The following is a 24,646-nucleotide window of genomic DNA, read 5'->3' as shown; positions in this document are numbered from 1 at the left end:
TCTTTCTGCTGGGATATTTTATCATCGCAAGAACAAGGAAATGAAGAAATCAACCTTAAATGTTTTGAAGACTGATTTTATTAATGAAGGCATATTTGAGTGTCTATGTGCATGCCAGGGCAGGTGTCCATGCAGACCAGTGGCATCAGATCATCCTGGATCTGGAGTTAGACGGTTGTGAGCATCCCAGCACACGTACTAAGAACTGGACTCAGATCCACCAAAAGAGTAGCTCCTGGACACTGACCATGCCTTCTAGGATACTCCTGGTGCTCGTGAGAGCAAGGAGAGGGACGGTAGTAGGCCCAGAGGCTGCATCCTTCCCTAGTGACACTTGGTAGAAGGGAGATGACAAAATGCACATAAAAGACACAAGTTCAGCTCTTGTGAGGGAGCCTCCATTAGCACCAAGGTGCAAAGGAGAGGAAGGAAAAAGACAAGAAACCAAGTGGAAAAAGCCAAGAATCCAGGTCCCGCCCCTGAGATGGGACCCTAGCTTGCCTGTGATTCTATCAGAGGAGGAGAAAGAAGGCAGAGGGACTGGGTTGGGAGAAGAGATGGGGGTCACCTGCCCTGTCCTGTACCTTCCTTTCTGTGATAACTGAGTTGTAAACAATCGCTCCTCCTCTGTGATCATACTCTATGAACTGTCTTCAGGTGGTCTGTGGTGGTGGCTTGTTCTTACAGCCATTGTTTGCTCATCCAGCCAGAACGTGTGAGCGTTGTGTAGATCCCAGGCTCAGTGCCAGGGACACAGGCATCCATGGACCAGCTTCATTCCCAACAAGCCTTCAGTCTAGAGTGACAAACGGGCTCTCACACAAATGATGACATTGCCAAGAAGGATTATTGTCCGTGTGTACACTCATATACAAACAAACACACACCTGCCAATTTATACGCATGCATGCATATCTTATGAAGGCCATAAAGAAAGAAGGAGTGTAGTGGTTTGAATGAGATGCCCATCATAGTCTCGGGCATTTGAGCCCTTGGTCCCCAGTGGTGGCGTTATTCAGGTGACATTATTCTGAATGGTACAATCTTGCTGGAGGAGATAGGTCATTGAGGACAGGCTTTGAGATCAAATGTCCTTGGAAGTTTCCTCTCTCCGCTTGTCCTTGCTTTCAAAGATGTCAGTGCTCAGTTTCTGCTCTAGCTGCCATGCCTGCTGTTTCCCACCATGCCTTTCTTGCACGATGGACTCTTATCCCTCCGGAACCGTGATCCAAGGCAAACTCTCACTTGGCCATGGCATTTTTGTCACAGCAAAAGAGAAGTAACTAACCCAGAGGACATCTGTGAACTTCAGGGACAATCTAGTCTCTCTAAGCACACAGAGGAGGTAGCTAAACCAGGAACCAGCCCCTCTAGAGGAAGGGACTTCCGGATAGATGGACCACGCCTCTGCCTGCTGAGCTCTCTATGGGCCCTGCGTGGACGTAGGCTGTGACCCGTGCCTGCAGCAAGCCTACTAAAGCTTCATCGTACAGCATGTGGGTAAGGATGGGACACAGTGAGACATCCTTGTAATGGTGCCGATTAAGGTTTAAGCCACAGGGGCTTGGCAGATGGCTTAGTGGGTCAGAATGCCTGTCGTGCAAACATGGGGGCCTAAATCCCCAGATCCCGTGTTTAAAATGAACAGCAACGTTGAACATGGACACACACAACTGTTCCTCCAGTGCTGGGGAGGGCAGCTAGGACTTTCTGGTCAGCAAACAGCAAACTGCAGATTCAGTGAGAGACCTTGTCTTAGGGGAATAGGGGAGAGAGAAACAGAGAACGACGCTTAACATCAACAGCTGGAAAGAGAAGAACATGGCTACCCTGCTGACCTCTGTCTTGAGCCCTCAGCTCTCTCTGGGAAGACCTAACATTGCCCTAGAGGGAGAAACTAGCCAGGACCTCAGACCACAGGTGTCTCTGATGGCTCTGAATGGGTAACAAAGTGCCAAAGGGTCTGGTCCCACCTCGCTTTCGTTCCCACTGGTACAGGCTAAGAGGAGCCATTCTTAGTCCGTACAGTGCTGGGCCAGCATGTGGTCTTGAGAAAGTGAGTCCTTTCAGACACCCTAGACCCCTCCTCACAGAAGAGGGACCACACGCCAGTCTTATTTCTCGGTGTTACAGAAAATAACACCTAGTCATCTCCAACTCGAAAGCCAACATTTGGGAGATGAGAGCTTATGGGATGCAATCAGGTTTATTCGAGGACCAGCACCTTGGTGGATGGAGAAGGCTCTCCCTAGAGCTCTGCTTTGGAGCGTCCAGAGATGCAACTGATGTTTACAGGGAGGAGGGAAGCAAAAAGGCTGCGAACATCTTGGATGTAGTCTTAACTTCTAGTACCCTTTCCCTCTGGCCTGAGCCCTGCAGTGGAGTCCAAGCTCCCGAGAGGAGCTCCTGCACTCCCTTCTGAAGGACATGGTGCTTGGTTGCAAACCAAACTTCACAGAAGTGCCCACGCCTCTTGGTAAAGACTATGGAAAGGTAGTTCATGCTTTATATTGTACATAGATGTCTTAGATTCTATAATCCTAACAAAATACAATTTAGCAGTGAGCATATTGATCTTTGAGGCTGGTCTCTTCTTTAGAATTTTGAGTACCAGGTGAAAGGGAAGGGACCTGGGTTGGGGATTTAGCTCAGTGGTAGAGCGCTTGCCAAGGAAGCGCAAGGCCCGGGGTTCGGCCCCCAGCCCCGAAAAAAAAAACAAAAAAAAAAAAAAAAGAAAAAAAAAAGAAAGGGAAGGGACCTAAGGCTTGTAGAGGAGTAGGAAGATGAAGCCAGCCTTGTGACAGGATGGACTGGGGCATGTAGGGAGGCTAAGGGAAGGGAAGCAGGAAAGGGGAGGGGAAACGGACCTGAAGAGGGGAAGCAGGCCTGGAGAGGGGCAAAAGAAGGCTCTGACAAGAACCCCAAGGAGCAGCCGGGTTGTCACAGCCAAGCACAACACAGAGGTAAGTCTATCGAAGTGTGCAGGGGTTAGACCAGGCACCCAGTCTGTGCTGATTAGCCCCGCTGCTCTCTGTCTTATCCAAGACAGTCTGCAAGCATCAGAACAACTGTGAACAGGGAAGGGTGAGGTCCTAGCAGGCTCGAATCTTCCTTCTCCAACCTCAGTCCGGCTCTCTCAAGTGGGATGGTTACTTAGGAAAGCTCCTCGCTATCACACGGAAACTGTCAGTAGTGTCAGAGTTTGGCAAAGCCACGCAGAAAGGCGTACATCCTCAGCCACCATGGAAGGCTTCTCCTCTCAAAGTTTCGTTACAAGAAGTCAACTGTATGGGGGGTTGGGGATTTAGCTCAGGGGTAGAGCGCTTTCCTAGGAAGCGCAAGGCCCCGGGTTTGGGCCCCAGCTCCGGAAAAAAAAAAAAAAAAAAAAAAAAAAAAAAGAAATCAACTGTGTACGGTCCAAAGATAGTAAATGGAAAATTCCAGAAACACGCTACTGGTTGAGCCTTTAGTTACTGTTTTGGATACTGGGGGGGGGGGAATCTCATGCCTTTCCTCTCTCCCCTCAGGACATAAGTCATGGGTTTGTCCAGTGTCTCCACACTGAACGCGCTACCCACCCACCAGTCAGCTGATAGCTGCTTCATTTATCGGGTGGAATCTTGGTAGAGCAATGGTTGTGTTCAAATGACCCCTATTTTACTTTGTAATGGTTACAGATATAAAGGGAGACATAACGGGTTTGTAGGTAGGAGCCTTACTAAGACAGTTGTGGCAACGGGCAGGGTTCTGAAAAGAGAGAGCCTTCAGCGTCGGGATTTGGAGTTTCTGACTCTTAGAGATTTCGGGAGGAAGGGGCTTGGCTCACACCACACCAGTGGCCTAATCTGAGTGTTAGGAATGGAGCGAGAAGGCTCTGGATAGGAGGGTGAGTTTGTAGCTTAAGATCACCTTGGGTCAATGCATGGGGAGCCCTTGATTGCCTCTGGCTGCAAGGAAAAGTGAGAGGGACTAGGAGGCCATAGTAGGTCCCGCCTGACTGTTCTCTGCCTGAAGTGGGAGAGGCTGCAAATGATTGGCTTGACTTCTCTGAGCTTGCGACATCTGCCCTCTTACTGTGCCGTCTAGTTTTATGTCAACTTGACACAAGCTAGAGTCATCAAAGAGGAGGGAGCCTTAGTTGTGGAAATGCCTCCATAAGACCCAGCTGTAGGGCATTTTTTTAATTAGTGATGGATGAGGGAGGACCCAGCCCATTGTGGGCGGGGTCATCCCTGGGCTGGTGGTCTTGGGTTCTATAAGAAGGCAGGCTGAGCAAGCCAGGGAGAGCAAGCCAGTAAGCAGCATCCCTTCGTGGCCTCTGCACCAGCTCCTGCCTCCAGGATCCTGCCCCGCTTGAGTTCCTGCCCTCACTGCTTTGGGTGATGAACTGTGATATGTCAGTGGGAGTGGTCATATGTGTTTATAACTTCTGTGCTTTATTTCCAGTTGTGTTTGTCATTTCTTCCCATGACTAATAGATAAATTACATCCATAGAGGGGGGCTCTAATTTGGACAGAGTTGGGTCAAAGCTCAATGATTATGTGGCAGTTTGTCTTGGTGATGTGCCCCACCCACACTACACATACTACACACATACCACATACACACACATGCACACATGCACACACACACACCATTTTCTGTTGCAGCCACAAAGCAACTGATTCATACTCTGAAGACTTCATCTGTGACAAGCTTAAACGACCAATGCCTGTGTCTCACGAAACCCTCCTCTGTTACTGGGTAATACAGGGACCTCAGGACTGTAAGCCATGTAAGAGGGGCTGTGGACACCATTGGCTGTGGTCCATTAGCCGAGTTCATGGAGGACAAGTGGGGCAGACCCTGTTACTTAGAACCCCTCTATTCAACTTGCTTTCAGTGTCCAGTCTTGTCTTCACCTGGCCTGTGTCCTTACTCTGTTTATGAGTCCCACAGTACAATATGGTACACTTCTGATATGCTGGGAAACCTAACAGGAAAATGCAAACTCCCGACATGTGTAGCCTGGTCGGCTTTTGAGGTGAGCCTGTGATTTCAGTGTCCGTGGCCCATGGCCACGCATTCACTCAAGCCCAAGGACAGGCCAAGCTAAGCAAAGGGACGCCTTTCAGAAGTGAGAAATTCGTCAAGCACCAAATCCTGTGAGAAAACAGCGGAGCCAAAAAAAAAAAAAAAAAAAAAAAAAAAAAAAAAAAAACCTCAGGCTGAATCAGTCAGAGACTAAGTTCCCCACTCCCGAAACCAGCTCCTGGAAGTAGGCAGTTGGGTTGAGATCTGGAGCCCGGAGCTAGAATGAATGGGTGACTGCATCTTCAACAATCCACACCAGCAGTTCCTGTACCAACTGGTGTTCAATGGGTGTGCATGAAAGCTTGCCAGTGTTGGCAGCAACTCTGAGGAGAAAATCTAGGGCAGGTGGGGGGTGACCGGGAAAGGTGCCGCTTGTGTACATGAGTCCAAGGTTGTTTCAGCCTCAAAGCCCAGGGGCCAGGGGCTTTAGCAGCAAGCAACTCCAGGTGTCAGGGTTGGAAGGGTTCTCAACCCAGTGGATGGATATGCTTCACCGCCATGGGCAGGGTGGTAAGAGCTGGTACTCGCATCCAACATGTCCACTCCGGAGTCCAGGGAAGGCTCGTGCAGTGTCCACCCCTCAGGAGCTCAGGTGCCGGCTTGTTCCCTCTTCTTCAAGTCTTCAGATCTCTCTAGAAGTGAAAACAGAGATCACTGGTTTTCCCTTGCAAACCATGTCTTGGACATGGTGACAGATTTCCCACCAGGTGTCCTCAGTGGTTACTAAGGAGGGTTGTGTTTCGGAGGGAAGAGTCTGCCAGCTCTGGATGGCACCCACTCAGAAAGCCCTTTGCACGTTTCATCTCTGCCCAAGATTGTCCCACAGACTGCTACACGCGGGTGCTGGTTCTCAGCGGCATGCTCCTGGGGACTTAGTTGGAACAGAACAATTTTTGTTTTAAGCCCTAACTGCCTAGGGAAACTTGGTTGGTAGGATGAGAATGATGGCGTGGGGACGCCTGGGGCCTGACATGGGACAGTGCCACAAAGGGAGAGGACTTTTGGAAGGACCTCCCATGGGACAAGTCAAACCTGGCAATCTTCCTACAGAGTGGAGGGGTGGGGGTGGGGGGCTTCCGGATCTTCCTTGAGCTATTTGGAAAGTGATTTAGGTGACATCTCCTGCAGGTCCTCAGTGACCAGAGGCAGCTGATGACTAAGATGCCCTGAGAGATTGTCAAAAGCCCAGCCAGCCACCATAGTGAAGCCCCTCAGACAACAAGACACTTCAGAAAACAGCCGGGTCCTTTCCTGCTTGCCAGTGAGTCTTGATACACCAGCCTTTCTCAAATGATGTTCAAAACATTAAGGTCACCTGGTCCTTACCCCAGACCCCCAACTGAGACTGGAAGAGGGTCCTGGGACTCCAGTCATTGAGGTTCTGATCTGGGTATGGCTGTGCCCATGAGTCCTTACCAGCTTGGGAACCCTCACATATCCGAATTCCTATCTATCATGAGGAATGTTGTAGAACTCATCTTGGAGTACAACATAGAGAGCACACTGGCTAGGACCCTGTTCCTGTCATGGATGCCCAGCCTGAGTCTCTGACTGCCTCATATTCCTGGACAACGTGAGGTATCCAAGGAGCAGTCTCTTGGCTTTGTGGTGGTCTAGAGTTCCAGAACAGTCAGGCGGGACCTGTGTCCCACGAGATAACCACAGGAAGGCAAGCTTGCTTTCTGAGGTTCCTCCATCCCTTGCCACACCTCCCAGGTGCACATGGCCCATCTGCACAGTGCCTTCAGTGGCCTCTGTGTAAGGACATCACCTGCTCAAATGCCCCTTCGCACAAGGGGAAGACAAGAGTTAGCTAAATCCCGATCTGAAGAGGAGCTTGTGGTACTAAATGCATAATAGAACCAACGGACTGTTCCAGCCGGGAGCTTTCTACCGGCCTCTGACTGGCAGCCAGGCCTACACTAGGCCAGCCCCACGAGCTCCATCATGCACCGAAGATGGACGCAAGGCTGTGGAAAGACACAGCTATGACTAGTGTGGCTGAGATCTGACCATGCCCGGGCCTCACCTGCCACCACCTCATCCCTACCCTACCCCAGCACAGGAGTCCCATTCAGTGTCCTTCCTCATTTAGATGAAGAAGCAGACAGCTTGGGTGTAGCTCAATGGTAGAGTCCCATCAAGTACCCACAAGGCCTTGCATTCAGTCCTCAGTACTAAAAGTGAAGAAAACAAAAAGAAGACCTTGCATTAAACCAATGATGAAAAAAAGAGTATAATTTCTATACTTAGCAATAATAATTTATATAACATGGACGAGCTTTTTAAAAGACATCAACCCCACGGCATTTGACACACTGACACATGCAGCCTCCCCTTCTGCAGGTTGAAGAGATGGCTCGGAGGTTAAGAGCACTGGCTGTTCCTGTAGAGGACCTGGGTTTGATTTGCAGCACCCACGTGGCAGCTCACAACGGTCTGTAACTCCAGTCTCAGGAGATCTGGTGCCCTCTTCTAACGGCCCCAGGCATCAAGCACACACACGGAGCACAGACACATATGCAGGCAAAACACCCATACGCATAAAATAAAACTAACATTTAAAAAGGAAAGAAACAGAAATTAACCCCTGAGGAAGGCTAAGGGAGTTCTTGACGGTTTCTTTTCTTATTTAGTCAACTGCTTCAAATGACAAGAACCCTTTAAAAAGGTCCTTGAGGCCGCCCAGTGCTGAAGAGCACATGCCACTCTATACTGCAGTGGACCTGGGTTTGATCCACAGATGCCACACGGGTAGTTTACAATAATCCAGTAATACAGTAGCTCCAGTTCCAAATCCTACGTCTCCTTCTAACCTTTGAAGGCACTGTACTCACATGCACACACATACACATGCACATGCACACGCATACATGCACACATAACACACATATACACACGCAAACACATGCACACAGACATACATATACACACATACATGCACACATAACACATATATAAACACACATGCACACAGACATACCACATACACACAGACATGCACATACAGACACACTGCTCCCACATATACACAGACATGAACACATATACACACACATGCACATGCACATGCATACATGCACACATAACACACATATACACATATGTGAACACATGCACACAGACACACATAAACATACACATACATTCACACATAACACACATATACACATATGTGAACACATGCACACAGACACACATAAACACACACATACATGCACACATAACACATATATAAACACACATGCATACACATGCATACACATATGCACACATGCACACATACATACACATATATACACACGTGCACACACACATACCACATACACACAGACATGCACATACAGACACACTGCTCCCACATATGCACAGACACAGAAACATACACACGCATACATAAACACATGCGCGCACGTGCACACACACACACACACACACAACTTATAAAGGTTTTGGACCCCCACAGTGGTCTCTGAAAGCCGGAGGGCAGGATGGGATATGGGTTTCCCTTGCGATGTTAGGAGACTTTTAGAACTGAGCAGAGGGCGTGACTGCACGTGTAAGTGCGTCAAAGGCCATGGGATTGTTGTCTTTCAAATGTTTGTCCACATTACATAAATTTCACTCCTATCATGTCAGGAGAAAATATCTTTGAAAGTGAACTAGGGGATGATGTAAAACCCGTCTGAGATAAAGTCAGTAAATGTTTGCCTGGTGCCTGGTGTGTGGCTGGGCCTTGCTTCCCTACTGCCCTTCCCCTCTCAGGAGAGACGGGGGTTGTGACATCTGACTCTCATTGCAAGGCCTGTGTCTATCAGAACATCTCTTTGCCTGTTGCCCGGTGACTCTCAGTTCTGTGGTGGCTCAGGGTTCCTCTCTCTGACCAGGAGCCTCTACAGGCCTGTCCTGCTTCCCCTCCCTGAAGCAAAGCAGTCCTGGTTCTCAGCAGGGGATCAACTTCCCAGCTCATCCACTGGTCACCTTTGTCCCTGTTGAGTCAAGCAGGGCCCTTCCTCCAGCCCCTCCCCTGTATGCCTGGATCACACCTGTGGGATTAGCCGTGTTCTGGGGCCGATACCCAGAACCTCCAAATCACTGCAGAGTCAACATCCTTTCCACCTCCTCCTGGCTCCCCGTGGCAGAGCTGTGGTCACACTGGGTGCAGGGAACACGGGAGCTGGTGGAGAGTCACACCCACCTCCAACCGGGCCACTCCACCCACCTCCAACTGTTCGTGAATCCAGTCCAGGAAGGAGGTGATTCGTGTGTAGACTCCAGGCTTGTTCACCTCAGCACAGCCAATTCCAAAGCTTGTCGCACCCACTAACTTCCACAGTCTCCTCTCCTGGCACACCAGGGGTCCCCCGCTGTCTCCCTGCAGGACAGAAGGAGTCAAAGGTCAAAGAGGCTGGAGCAGCTACACTGTCCTGGTGGCACTTCCCATGTCATATTATAGGTGAACCATGTGCACACCTCTCCCCGTATACTTCTAGAACGGTCTCTGTTACTCTCAAGACGTGGCTCCTTGACTGTGTGGGAAAGTTTCCCTCCACCTATGTCTCCCTTCAGATCCCAAACGCTAAACTGTGAAGGTCAACGGTGGCCTGTGTAGCCCACGGAACTGAAAGAGAGGGGGTCTGCATGAGCCAGACCGAACTCCCAGACCGAACTCTGTGTCCACAGGAAGTACTGAGTCTCATTCACCGTGGCTTTTACAAGCCCAGCTCCACCAGCTCACAGCCCCCTTTCACACTCAGAATCGGGCTAGAGGGGATGAGGAGAAGCCACACCCCCATGTGCCCTGAAAGACTGGGTAAACACAGGCTGGGCCACCAAGAAAGCCAAGGGATATCTTAAGCAAATTCCTTCCCTGTGCCATGTAAATTTGCTTTCTGTTCCGTCATGGGGAAGCTGGCAGGGGCCTGTCCCATGGGCTGGGCCACTAAACTGGACCCTTGCCTGTTGCTGTGGCCCCAAGGGTTACCGGAAGTCGCTTACCTGGCAGCTGTCCACACCGCCTTTCAGATAGCCCGCACAGAGCATGGAGGGTGAAATGATACCGCCATACACATCCCTGTGGTTGCAGATCTTGTTTGAAATTAAAGGGACGTCCGCGTGGTTCAGGACAGGGGAGGCGTCACCTGCCTCGAAGTAATGTGAGAAATGCGCCGTGAGAGGGAGTCCAGCTTAGAGAGCAGAGAGAGAGAGCAGGGGACGTGGGACAGGCCACCTGATGTGGAGAAGTCACAGCAAAGGCCAGGTCTACTGTAGCTGAGACAGTAGTCTATCCCGGAAGCCATGGCGCTCAGAGCGTCCCCTGCTCGGTGTGCTGTCCCACAGGCAGCCAAGCCCTCGACCCACGCCGGTCAATCCACATTACAAAAGGGAAACTGAAGCCCCAAAGGCCGCCCACATCTGGACAGAACTGGATGTGGTCAGCAGTAACATACCCTCCAAATGCAGGTGTGGGCCCTGGACCTGTGACCGTGCCATTAGCTAGGGATCCTCACAGGTGGTCAAGGGTACGACTGTGAGATAGCCCAAAGGTTGCTGGGTAAATTCATTAAGATTATAAGGACATATCAACAACATGAAGTAGGTGGCATCAGAGAAACTTAGATTCAGATCAGCCTGTTGGCCTTGAAGATGAAGAGGAGGCCACAAGTCCAGGAGTATAAGAACAAAGGGACAACAGCTGTCATCATCCCCAGAGCCAACTGAGGACCCAGCCTATAGCACTAGTGACCCCTGAGGCAGGATGGTGACTTCTGACCTATGACCAGAAGGTAATGAACAAACGGGGCATTGACTCCTGGAGTTAGAGAGGCTGAGGCAGGAGGCTTACTGTGAAGTTTGTGGCCAGCCTGATCTACAGTGTAAGTTCCAGGTCAGCCTGGGCTGTAGTGAGACCCCGCATGAGTATGTCTCCAAAGGGAGACCCGGAGCTTCCCTCGTGGATTGAATTATAACCCCCTTCTTATTTGCCTGCCTGTAACTAAGATGGGTGACCTTGTTTGGAGCAGAAGCTGCTAAACTCTGGATCAAGTCCTATCTGGAGGCTGGGTCATCTTGCGTTTGAAGCAGGCTCTAAATCCGACAGCTGATACCATGGGGTCAGGGGTCAAGGGAATGAGGAGACGGATCAACCTGTAATGTGGCAGGTTCAATACCCAGAACTCACATTAGGGGGGAAAAAAACAAAACAAATAGAAAAAAATAAAAAAAATCAAACAACCACCTAGACATTGGGACTGGATAGACGTAAGAGCCAGGCAAGGAACACTGGGAAAAGCTAGAGCCAACAGACACTGGACAGATGCTGGGACAGACCCCACCTGAGACTTCAGACTTCAGAAATAAGAGAGGACTCAAGTCTGCCCTGTCGAGTTTTTTTTTGGGGGGGGGGGCATCTAGACCATGGTAGTTTTCTAGTGACAGCAGGCTAGCCTGTGCCTAGAAAATGCACAGGGGAAAGCCATTGCTGGAGAGACCGTGTCAGCCCTGTTCCTTGATGCAAGGGACACAGATGTCCCTAGCAAGTAAGGACATGACCATCCCTGACAGTATTACCGCTACCAAAGCGGTGGAGGTTCCTGGGTAATGCCTTTTATTGCATGCTCGTAGGAGAAAATAACACACGGTGCCGACTCTCTCAGACAAGAGTTCTCCATCTTGTACCTGCCTGCTGGCACAAGCCTGAAGGCTCATCAAGGTGGGCTTCGGACACTTGCTTCAGGAGAATGAGAAGGAGCAGGAGGGAGGGATGGGAGGAGGCCTCGCCATGGAGAAGTACCCACACTTCTCCCCCATAGCTCATTCCTCCATGAAGCCTCAAAACTCCACTTCTCCCCCATAGCTCATTCCTCCATGGAGCCTCAAAACTCCACACTGTCCAAAGAGGAACGACACTGTGGTGGCCCATGGCTACCCAGCGTACTGCTGTTGTGAACAGTCAGGGCCCTAACCCTGAGCTGGGACCTCCAAACATCCCGAGGGGTCCTTCGGACCACTGACCTCCGTCCTCTGTGGCTCCCCATCCTGAGGTCCAGCACAATTTCCCATCTGGAAAGTTCTCTTCAGAGTTGGGCAGGCAGATGGGCTGGATGGTCTCTGTTAGAAGGAGCACAATGATGTGAGGTCCCTGAAGCCACTGTCCCAGAAATCAACTGACTTTATGTTCAGGTCTCTGAACCCACCCCCCTAGAGAGCGGTTGAGCCTTGGTCGCTGAGCCTGCTAGGAGCAGAAGCCACGCCCACTCATCTCCCAACTCTGGCCCTAGACTGTGGCATGAATCCAGAGCCCAGCAACAAAACACGGCTGTCAAAAGCCGGACAGTTGGACAGTAGACAGTTCCAGCTTGTAGCCTATGTGGACCTCATTCCACAGTTGCTAGAACCACAGGAGACATAAATAAGGGTGACTGGTGGATTTATGACAAGATTTTTCTTGCTCAAATGTACATTGGTTCACCGGTGGCCACACAGTTGATCTCTCCGGGACCAGACTTAAGTCTTTACTGGGTTTCACAGAACATCACACCGCTGCCTCTGGTGTTTGTGGTGACAGCCGGTCTGTATCTAGGCTGTGCCACTGATACCCTAGCAAAGTCAAGCAGCTGCGTATGCCCATGGCTTCCATGGGAGCAGCACTTGAGACGCACCCCTCCCCCCCTTTCCCCATCCTGATAACGAAAAACTGGAGAAGGGTAGAGACATATTTAACTATGAACTATTTAACTCTTTAGCCAAGTACACTGCGGACACTTCCTCTTCTAGAATCAAATATCGACGGCAGCCCCCACCCGACCCAAGCAACTTTTCTCTCAGTTTCTCTTGAAACCACACAGATTTGCTGCCAAGAATGGGAGTCTACCTTGGAAGCGGCCCTTCCTGCCCCTCCAGGGTGCTTATCCTTGGGATGGTCAGGACTTTTATTTAAGCCACATTCCTCCTGCTTTGCATTTTGTGAATTTTGAGAGTTCTAGCAGGGCTCTATTAATGGTCAGAGGGCTGAGCTTGGAACTCACAGATAAGAATAGGAGAGGAGAGGAGAGAGAGGTCGGCTCTAGAATGCCCAGGGAGCTGAGGATGCCTAGAACCTTCCAGATGGTAAGAAAGAGGCAGGTTCTTTGCAAGTCTTCAAGCTACCCCTGCTTGGGACTCTACTCTTTCCATGGGGGATGCCCTACAAGAGGCTCCAAGCAGCAAAAGCCAGGACAGCAAAATGCTCTCGACTCTGGGTCCCTGAGGACAGGCGACTCTCTTCCACCACCTAGAGGCACCAGGTGGCCTGGCCTACTGGCCTAGAGTTCTTTCTATCTGCAGCTCGCACCAGAAGGAGACCAGAGCAGAACTGGGAGGCTGTGAGATTAAATTGGCACTAGAGGGACAGCCGAGATCGATAAGCCAAGTCTGAAGAAATCAGGCTGAAATCTTGAGCAAGGGCTCCGTCTCCTAACATGCTCAGATTGAAAACACCTAACTCGGGCAGGTGGCTTGGCTGGCGAAGTGAACGCCTGCACAAGCATGAACACCTGAGCTTGGCCCGTGACACCCACGTAAAAGGCCAGCTGGAGTGGCATTGAGTCTGTTACCCAGTCCTGAGGACGTAGGGACAGAAGGGTCCCTGGGGCAACTCTGGTTCTTGGCCAGTTAGACTATTAGGAAACTCTAGATCAGGAAGAGACCCTGTGCCCTTCCCCCCCCCCCAAAACACACACACAAAAACAGGTGGTGGATGGTCCCCGAGGAATAACATTCAAGATTGACCTCTGACCGCTATGTGCATGCATACATATGTGCACGTATGTGCATGTGCTTGCGTGCGCACTCAAGCACTCAGACACATGCACGCACACACGCACACACGCACACACGCACACACGCACACACGCACACACGCACACACGCACACACGCACACACGCACACACGCACACACGCACACACGCACGCACACCTTTAATGAGCAAATGCAATGCACCTATGTCGGCACCCAGCTGAATCAGATTTTGAAATTTCCAAGCAAGGGATGGGAAAGCAGCCATTATAGCAATGCTTCAACAGGCAAGGTCTTAAAACAAGCTAGAAGCAAATGCCCGGCGTGGAGGCCTGAACGTACCGTCAAAGGTGAGTGGCTCGGACAGCTTCATGAGGGCGATGTCATTGCCCAGTCGCTTTGGTTTGTACTTGCTGTGGTAGATGATTTTCTCCACCAAGTGGGAGGGCACAGGACTGTCCATCAGGGACACGAGACCCACCTGGACAGTCCAGGACTTGGGGTGGTACAGGCTGGAAATCATAGACAGAGAATCTCAGGAGAGACCCAGCCCTGTTGAGCTCTGCTGTCCCAAGAGCCCAGGGAAACCGGGTGGAGATGACCCAATGCCCTACACATCTGTGTCCCACATAGACCACACTCCCAAGTCCTGTAGGAACGCAGGCCACACCCATGTACATCCCAGACAGGCCAGTCTCTTTGCGACACCCAAGAGACAAGCATTTGAGAGCTGGGCTAAGCTTGGCTCTCCGCAGAGGCCTTTCTCCATTGGACAAACCGGGAGATAGAAAGAGAATCGGCCACTTGCTCTAAGATGCTTTCTGTGACTTCCTTGCCATCTAAACACCTAACAGACACAGCGTCATGAGGGCTCAGTGTTCTCTGGGTACCCTGCACTCCCACCCACGGTACCCATGGACAAGGTAGTGAGCTACAGGAAGGGCTACGACTCTTACTTCAATGGATCTCATTCTGCCTTGAGCTCCTACATCCTTTTTCTACCGTTTCTGTGCTAGCCCAGCTCATGTCACCCTCAGACACAGAGACAAGTCCACTGTAAGGAAGGTGGGCTGCACCCCTGCACGTGGCTTTCTGACTTGCCCTCACTTCCGGACCACCCCTTCTCTAGCTGACCCAGGATTAGACAAGGCTCTGGGGAGAGCAGAAGCCGCAGTAGCCGGCCCGGGCACTCACTCGTAAACACAGTGCGCAGCGGTGACAATCCACAGAGGGGTGATGACGGAGCCCCCACATAGGTGGTACCCCTGGAACTGGAGGCTGACCTGCCAGGGCCACTGAGTGAGCGAGGACACGTTTCCACCTACAATGCGGGGACTGTAGCCAGTTCTCATCCCACAGGCTACAGAGGAACAAAGGTTTATGGGTAAATTCTGTGACGTTTGCTGGAGGAAATGTTGTCAGCACCCCAAACCTCCTACCTAGCAAAATTCCTGTCCCCTACCCAGCGCTCACAATCCTGCCAAAGCTGGAGCTGGGGTAATGAGAGCGTCAGGCAAACAGAAGACTCGGGGGTGAGTGGAGTTTGTGGGAGGCAGTGGGAACAGCGGTTAGTGCAGAGAGCTACCCATAAACAGTGTCCCTGATGGCAATGACCTCCTGGTACCTAGCCCCACGCTAGCATCCAGGAGAAGGGGTCTTGAGCAGCCCCCAGTGGGGCTATGACTCCACCAGTCCAGTCTTCCGTGTGGCCCCCTCCATATTCAGACACTTACCTGAGCACTTCAAGGTGACCACATGGCCTGAGGTGCAGCCTTCCCTGCAGTGGAAAGGAACAGTTCATGGACAGGCCAACCTGGTGCTAATTTCAGAGCAGAGGTCTGTCTGTCTGTCTGTCTGTCTGTCTGTCTGTCTCTCTCTCTCTACACACACACACACACACACACACACACACACACACACACACACACACCAACCTGGGGCCTGGGTGTCAGAAGAAAGCCTGGCTTCAGAGCACCTGTGGTGTTTGCTCCCTACTTTAGCCTGAGCCTCGGTGGGAGCTCTCTCAGAACTGATTGTTGCTAAGGGAACCTAGGTTTTTTTTCTCCCAGAGTTCTAGGGTTTGGGGAGCAACTGGTGAATGTGAAAGCCGTTTGCAAAGGATGCTGTCTTAACTTCTTCCCGTCCCTGCTTCTTTGCTTACATCACACACACTTACACACATACACACACATACACACATATACTCACATTGACACACTCACATACGTACACACATGCATGCATATATATACACACAAACATATATAAACGTACACATACAAACATGCATATACATATATACACATATGCACACACATGCATGCACATACAAACATACATATACAGACACACATACATATATACAAACATACACATACATATACCCACACCACAAACATGCATATATATACCCCACACACACATGCATATACACATGCATACACATACACATATACATGCATATACATATACATACATAAACATACACACACGCATACACACTCACAGATGCACATATACATATATGTACTCACACATACGTAGTCACATATACATACATATATTCATACATACACATGCACAATACCATATTACACACACACATGCATACACACGCATACACACTCAGACACACACACACACCCCACCACACATACACATTACACACACATATGCATACACACACATTTGCATACACATACACCCACACACTCCCACCACACATGCATGCACACACACACATGTACATACTCACACATATGCATACACATACACTTGCATACACATACACCCCCACACACACACGTACATACTCACACATATGTGACACCCTGCTGCGAGGCAGACACATCAATGGCATACCTGTCACTGCTGTTCCTTTACTGTGCTCCCTTCCCTGCCTCCACTGACCCAGACTCTCCAGGGTTGGGATTCATCCCCGCCCCCCAGCTTATCCACCCCAGCTCTAACCACAGCAGTGAGCTCCACCCTTGCTTGTGGAGGTGACATTCTTTCCCCTCACGGAATTCACCTCAGCATCACAAACCCAGCCTGTGGCCTGGCCCCAGTGTAGACAGCAGAGCCATCTGTCCGACCGCTTACCTCATGTACACAGAGTGGTGTAACTCGGTCACCTTGTCATCTGGCAAGAGGTGATTGATGGACACGAAGTCGCCCTGGAACTGCTCCTCAAGTGCATCCACTCTGAGGTGGTCTGAGCTCACATAGCTGCAGGCACATTGGAAACCCAGACCCAACAGTCATGGTGACAGAGACATCGGCCACCCACCCGCCCCCCACTCGACAAGTTACAAGCTTTGGGGACCTCATTTGGCCCTCCGCAAATCACCAGAGTCTTCATTTTTTTTCTCATACAATGCACTCACCTTAGCTAGGCGTTCCAGTTTAACTGTGGCCTGGAGATCCGCTTGCTGACCCACAGTCCACACCCTGGCCTCTCTGCCCACCCAGCTCCAGCCACAAAGAAAGACCTGCCAGTTAGGTGGTCTCCACCCACCTCACTCGGATGCTCGTGATTTGGCCGCCTCGAGGGGAGCCAGCTAGATGTCTAGCTCCTGAGGGGAAGGGGGAAGGGGATGTTTGAGAGCCTGTTCCACTTTGCCTAGCACTGTCATAGAAGGCAGTGGCTCAAGGACCAAACAAATGAGCTCAATGCTGGGAAACAGGTATGTACAGCCATGGTACGGAAGAGAGGTTTAAAGAAATTAGAATGAAGTAAAATGGCTGAGCACAAACCCAGCAGTAGAGGAGCGAGGGAGAAGGGATACAGAGTTTAAGGAGTCCCCAAGGACGGTGGGGAGCAGAGTGTTCTGCAGGTGGCCACCTTCTCACTAACCCAGCAGTTTGTCACCCAGGATTGCACCCAAATGCTGTTAATGCCACCGGGACTCAAGTGAGTACGGTGCAGTGCTCAGCCAAGCACAGGTTTGAAGAAAATGGCATCAAGATACTAGCCAGGCGGGTTGGGGATTTAGCTCAGTGGTGAGCGCTTGCCTAGGAAGCGCAAGGCCCTGGGTTCGGTCCCCAGCTCTGAAAAAAAAAAAAAAAAAAAAAAAGATACTAGCCAGGCATTTCCCCCCAGGGGGAGGCTGCAGTCGGCTGCCTTGGTGTGAAGGAGCCTGCTTTTGTTGGGGTCGTGGGGAGATGGGCAGGGCAATGAGCTGGGGCAGAGGGAGTCTCGGTGTCACAAGCGGAGCCCACAGGTCACCTTAGAGCTGCAGCGACTGCCGCCATAGCCAGGGTCACGCCTATACCCTAATGACCACAGAGCCTTTTTAGGCAGATGCTTAATATCTGTTCTAAGGAAGGAATTGCAGCAAACCTCACAAGACTGGCCTGAATCCACACTGAGATTTGAGCCAACTGACTTGTGCATGCGTGCGTGCATATGATGCGTGGGTTTTATGCTGTTTGAACCTCCTCTTCTTTAAGGAGTAAAGCTACAGAATTCCCAACATTGTCTCTTGGTAACCTATGCAGCTGTCACTGAGATCCAGTTGCAGCCGGTTTCAGAACCCAGGCAGGCATGGCCGTACAGAGGAGTCAGGCCTGGGGACACCTCAGCTGCGGGGCATCTAGGATCCCGTTGGCTTAGATCCCGGACAGAAGGCGTGTATAGCCATGGAGTTTTGAGGGCCCTGCTTCCTGGGTTACAAAACAAACTAGGGTACACTTCTGAGTTTGCGACCGTCGACCTTGCTCAGTTCCTCAGACGAGTGTAGGAACTCGAGAACCTGTCTGTGGTAAACTGTGACCTACAGTATCGACGGCCTCCAGGGAAGCAAGGCAGGGGTCAGGAGTCAAGATGGCCGTGGAGAGGGGACCCACGGTTGAGCAAAAGCGTGCTGCTGCCGTGTGGAAAGTCAGCAGCTGACTCCCAACACTGAAGCCGGAAAGACGCTGTCTACAATGGTCTCCCGGGGCTAAGGGTGTCTTGAATAATTATATCCTTGGGGCTCGTGAGGATGTGTATGTGTGGGGACAAGGATAAGTCCAGCATGGCCAGGTGCCAGTCAACCAATATCTGCTCTCTAAGTTGCAAAGCACCAACCAGAGTGTTTACTTTTCCACTCAGAAGCTCTGGGCACATGAACTGTTTGCTTTCTGTTACCGATCTTTCTTTCTTTTTTGGGGGCGGGGGGGCAGGAACTCACTCTTCAGCTCGAACTGAAGCTCCCTTTGTTCCTGCCTCTACCTCCCCAGTACAGGAATTACAAATTACATGCGTCTCCATGCCTGGTGGATACAGTGCTGGAACAGAATCCACGGCCTTGGCCTCGCTAGGGTAGACCTCTTACCAATGGAGCCCCAGCCCTCTCTAGCCCTAGCTCTAAATGTCTAACAGCGTTTGCATTGAAGGTCTCTTATCTAGCCCTGAGAACTCCCTTCAAATGTGACACTCTGTGACGTGGAGTCACCCAGCTGGTGAGTCTGTCTCCCCACGAGGTTGCTATAAGAACGGAGTATAACTCGTCAGTGCATCTAGAGAGCTCTAGACTGTCCCGTGGCAAGCTGCCTTTGCTCTGATGTCCTAGCCATTGGGCCTTGACTCACCTGGGAAACCCCAGCTGGGCACAGGCAATCTTGGCATAGTGGCTTTTCCAGTCATCCGAACACATGGTCCTCCATGCAGCAGCCGTGAACACTTGGAGCGCTGCTCTTTGGCCGCTCACCCGCACTGGTCAGGCATGGGGGGAAGGGGGAGGGCAATGATTACCAGTACGGTCTGAGGCCGGGCAGAGGCTGCAGCTCCTTGTTCCACGATCCCTCTCTTCTAACCTGACCTGTCCCCACCTGCAGCCCTTCCCCCCCAAGATGCTGCTGCAGTTCCCATGGCTTGCACCCTGGGACCCACCCACCCACCCACCGTCAGCTCAGCGTGTAAACATGTAACAGTTCTATGCAAGAACCCAAGTTAGCCACGTCCCAGCTGGGGACAGGGCATGATGCTGGCTATGCCTGGCGTCTGCTTGTGTTCACCCTCTGTGACTTCCTTCCGTGAACGGGACGTGACTCACCGCAACGGTACTCATCCTCCCCGTCCTTGCAATTGGGGACCCCGTCACATCGGGCTGTTAGTTCAATACACTTGAAAGATGAATGGCACCTGTACTTCCCAGAGCAGTCGAAGTGGACTAGGAAAAAGGGAGGGGACAGTAGAATGCCAGCAAGTGACCCCTTCGGTGCTCAGCCCCGACAGCTGTGTACCTTTGCCGTGTGGCCTTGAACTTGCCCATCAATAATGAAACCTGCATTGAAACTACATCCCAGACAGCAGCCTGTTTCCTTCAGCCTAGCACCTATCCTGAACTCCGAGAGGCAGGGCTGCCACAACCACAGTATCGCTACCTCCAGGAATCACAAGACAGGGGCCATTCGGACTCTCAGGGATTCAAAGATGGGAATGAAACTGCACGGCTGGAGTCAGTGCCTTAAGCTGGATCAGCAGGAGCTCCAAATGAGACTGCTCAACCGTTCAACCGCTCAACCGCTCAACCGCTCAACCATCTCGCTTCTGTTCACTCTGGATCTGGAGCCAATGAACTGTGGAACACACAGCTGAGCAGAAGGCAAAATAAGCTGCCCTGTGCTGCAGTTATTTGAAGGAGAAAACGAGAAACTATGGGCTCTTGAGAGAGCCCCTTCCTCCCCATGACCCACTTTCTCCAAAGCCCTACATACCTCCCTGTAAAAATAGCCAATGCGTGTGGTACGACTTGAATGGAAGGCTTTGTCTGCTCCACCCAAGCCTCCCCCTTCCCATCCCAGAGTCCTGTTTCACCTGCTACCTTTGAGTAATTCTAACCAGCCGGGTACCCGGGTGGCAGAGCCTGGAGCACAGCCAGCGGCCCCTGCCTATTCCCACACTGGGTTGACATTCATGCAGGATGATAAATCCCATAGCCATCAAACCAAAAGGACACCGGCCACCAGTAATTAAGGCCAGGCAGCAACAAGTACCAACAAGGGCGTGGGGGCAGGGGGAGGTCTCATGCATGTTTAAATGCCAGACCAGGTAATCGAGCGCCTACTAAATAATAGATGGTACTCACTGCCCAGGCCGATGGCCAACGCCAGTATCAAGGCTATGATCCCAATGACGATGATCGGAAAAAACTTCAAGGGCAGAAGGGACAAGATCTGGGCGGCCACTGCATCTCCATCTGCAAACCAAAGGGATAGGGGTGTGGGGGAGCTGGGGAGCGTCCATTCTGAGTGGTGGAAAACTTAAAGTCTAGCCTTGTGTGCTGCGTTCCCTCTGTGCCCAGAAAATGCTGGCCCAAAGACAGCTTACTTTATTCGGTGAATGACCATGTTGTCTAGGTCAGTCTCTCTCACCCAGCTCTCTGTCCCCTTGCTGTGGGCTGAAAAGTATCCTGACCGGGAGCCCTTGACACCCTAACCCTCAACAACCAAGAATGGGATCTTACTTGGAGACCACAGAGAAGAGAAGTTAAGATGAGGTCCGTAGGGCGGCTGTTAATCTTGTAGGACGGTGTCCTCGGGGAGGGGGAAGTTTTAACACAGACATGCATAGAAGAAAGATAAGAGACAAAGGGAACATACATCCATGGGAAAATGAAGGCAGAGAGCAGAGTGATGTGTCCTCAATTCAAGGAACCCCAAAGGCTATTGGCCAAAGGCCTGTATCTGCACAGTCATGGAATTTCCTGTGTACATCCATGGCAGTGGGACCTTATGGACATCGGGGCTCTCAGACTTCTGGCTCCCAAAATGGAAGACAAGAAGACTGTTGACTGAGCCACCCAACTGTGTCATGTTGTCCCAGCAGCCCTGGGAGAACAATTGAAGGAAGTCCCAGGTCCCAAGGGGAAGAGGACGTGGAGATTTCATACTGTGTGCTTGAAACAAGGAGGGCACTGGGCTCTCTCAAACCATCCCAAGCTAGCTCTCTCCTAGAGGGCCACCCTTAGTCTTTGTTCCATACCATTAGCCACATGTGAGCAGAGGCCGCCGTATAGGTGGCTTGTCCGCCTTCCCCCCTGCCCCAGTATGGGGTTGTCCAGTAGCACAATGCCCAGATCAGTAAATGTCTGCTTCCAAACCACACCTCTGCTTGCCACTCTCAAGGACTGGGGTCCCCAGACTCTGGGTTCTTCAGCTCTAGTGGGAACCGCCTACTAGGGGCAATGCCCGCTGGGGAGGGGGGTGGCAGTGACAAGGGTGATGAGGTCACCTGCTGTTCAGGGAGTGACAAATCCCTGTCCTTGATGGACATTGGAGGGTCCAGTTCACTGTGGGTAGTGTCACTCCAGGGCAGTTGGCCCTGAATGGCATAAGAACGTTGGCTAAACAAGCCAGGGAGCCTCGCTCCTCCATGGCCTGTGCTTTAGTTCCTGCCCTGACTTCCACCGGAGGACAGACTGTAAGCTTCGAAGCTGATCTAACCCTTTCCTCTCCAGGTTGCTTCTGGCCATGGTGTTGGCCATAGCAGTAGAAGCTGAGCTAGGACACTTGGGGTGTTGTGTAAAATGTATCTCTCTAGAGAGGCTCCACAAAGGACTGACAAGCAGGAAAACCTCCCAGCCCCCCTGGAAACGAACAAACAAACAAAAATGGACTTAAGTTCATCCTAACATCACCATGACTTTGCTATCACCACAGCCAGTGGTGCTCGCCGTGGAAGGGATGGCCGGCTCCTTCCACAGCACCTGATGGGGAGCCGGTCTTGTTTGCTTCCTGTTTGTGTGAGGTCGGAGATGTATCTACACAGCTCAAAAGCAGATACATTTCTCGACCCAGGAATGTCGCTTCCAGAAATGTATCCTAAATGTTGTCATGGTTGCACACAGAGTCCTGTCTCCACACACCCTGTGGAGGATGACATGGGCGAACGTGGCAAACAGGAAGGAGTCTGAACAGCCAACGAAAGAACATTCCCGCAGCACACATGGGCTAGACCCAGGGGGGGGGGTCTTTTCTTTTTTTTTTTTTCCCGGAGCTGGGGACCGAGCCCAGGGCCTTGCGCTTGCTAGGCAAGCACTCTACCACTGAGCTAAATCCCCAACCCCGTCTTTTCAATTCCTAAACTCACTCCCTCTTCCTTGTCCTTCAAACTCTATCAGCAGCCCAGATAGCTTCAAAAGAATCCTTCAGGGATCCGGGATACGCAGAAGAGAACTACAGCCTGAACTCTTCCAAGTTCCCACCCTCACCCAGACACAGGGGTCATTCTTCCCATTGCTCCTGAGCCCTGCTCTCAGGACCAGCAAGCGACAGATAGCTCTCAGCACAAAGAGCACATAGCAAAATACGTCAGGCGGGGAACGCTTACTGAATAGATGTGACTCATAAAATCAGCTTTTCTTCTTTGGGTAGCTGGACCACTCGTTCTAGCCAGGCATTTAATCTTTGGTGATGTACAGCGTGCCTGAATTTTCTGGAAGGGCCGTGGCCACTGTTTGTAAGGACTTCTAGAGGGCTCAGAGTTTTCCTGGCCAGGATTTGACCTTCTTCTGAGTGAACCAGAACTCCTGAGGACCTCCCCAAGAAGAGAGCTTAAACACAAACGCATCCGTACGCTCACACACTGCCTGCTGAGACGTAGCAAGTGCCTGAACCAAAGAGGTTCCTCCTTAGTACCCTCTAACTACATAGTTCTTCGAGATAAGGAAAGAGAGGTGTCCAGCTAGTGATGGAAAGATGCCCAAGAAGGGTGAGGGTCATAGCAAAATCACTGAGTGCCTATCTAGTATGTGCAAGGCCCAGTTCGATCCCCAGTACTGTAGAGAAAGTAGAGGGGAAGAGAGAAAGAGACTGAGTAGGAGAGTGAGAGACTGCAAGGGGATCCCCCCAGACCCAGACGCTTGGCCACACTCGCCCTTTCTGCAAAGGGCCTGCATCCCAAAGGCCCACTTACCTGGTGCCACAGAACTTATTTTCAAATCGTCCAAGCCGAAGAGTGACCGGAAGGAGAAGGGGGCTTCGGCTGCTGGAGGGTCGTTTTCCCCCATGGTGACTATCTCAGGGCCTCTGATGTTGGGTTCCGGTTCCACCTCCACCTGCTTAGCCAGGGGTGAGCAGGGTTGGCCCCTGTGGAGAGTGTGGGCACCAGGGGTGCCTCTGTCCCATTTTAAATCCTTTCAGTGGGACACGAAGCCCACCCCCTGTGGGTTTGTCGCAAATATCTGTCTACCGAGAATACAACTTTCTCAAGACCACGGTAAATAGCAGAGTGGCTTCCAGAGCTGACAGGAATCGGAATTTTTAATTCCTTTCAAGTATCAGCGGTGTCGGTGGCCTCTCTGTAGCCAATCAAGTGGCACTTTTAGAGATAAGCCCTTTTGTCACACAGAAGTCACCGTGTGTTGCCCCTTAGAAAACCATGGCCGTGAGAATGAGACGGCCGTCCTCTGTCCAACGTTTTGATATTTCTTTCTAGCCATAGGATTTACCTGTCATAGACATAAGGCCTTCCGATACTCAATTTCTGTGTCCTAAAATGTAGGCAGCACCTGGGAATGGGCGCCGGCACTCAGTTAGTAGCGACCCACAGACACAGCCCTTCCCTGACTCATCAAGCGTGACCTAATTGAAAATGAAAGTATCCAAGCCCTGGGGACCCGGGCCACCCAGCCAAGTGAGGAGTGGCTGGCAGCCTCCACGAGGGCCAAACCCTCCGTCTTGGGCCAAACCCACACAGGGCTCTGCTTCGTAAGATAGAGACCTTCTGGAGAGGGCTGAGCGAGCGCAGTTAACAAAAGGTGCTCCCAGGTGAGCCCCAGGTCATCGTCCCAAGTGCACAACCAGGGT

At 51.4% G+C, this 24,646-nt stretch overlaps 1 protein-coding gene across 1 annotated transcript; it reads right to left on the bottom strand.

Moving 5' to 3' along the window:
- Nucleotides 1-4,422: 4,422 nt before the first annotated feature.
- On the bottom strand, nt 4,423-23,896 carry Tmprss3 (transmembrane serine protease 3). The gene is made up of 12 exons (XM_032888791.1): nt 23,754-23,896; nt 20,926-21,036; nt 19,891-20,007; nt 19,427-19,550; nt 16,955-17,080; nt 15,586-15,629; nt 15,047-15,212; nt 14,195-14,364; nt 12,089-12,184; nt 10,073-10,215; nt 9,297-9,449; nt 4,423-5,706 (listed from the first exon to the last, which is right to left on the bottom strand). Exons 1-12 carry the CDS (start codon nt 23,845-23,847, stop codon nt 5,689-5,691), a joined length of 1,362 nt encoding a protein of 453 aa, XP_032744682.1. The 5' UTR covers nt 23,848-23,896; the 3' UTR covers nt 4,423-5,688.
- Nucleotides 23,897-24,646: the final 750 nt, after the last annotated feature.

Source organism: Rattus rattus, chromosome 18, assembly GCF_011064425.1.
Source record: "Rattus rattus isolate New Zealand chromosome 18, Rrattus_CSIRO_v1, whole genome shotgun sequence".
Taxonomy (NCBI): Eukaryota; Metazoa; Chordata; class Mammalia; order Rodentia; family Muridae; genus Rattus; species Rattus rattus.
This window is presented reverse-complemented; position numbering and strand designations above follow the sequence as displayed.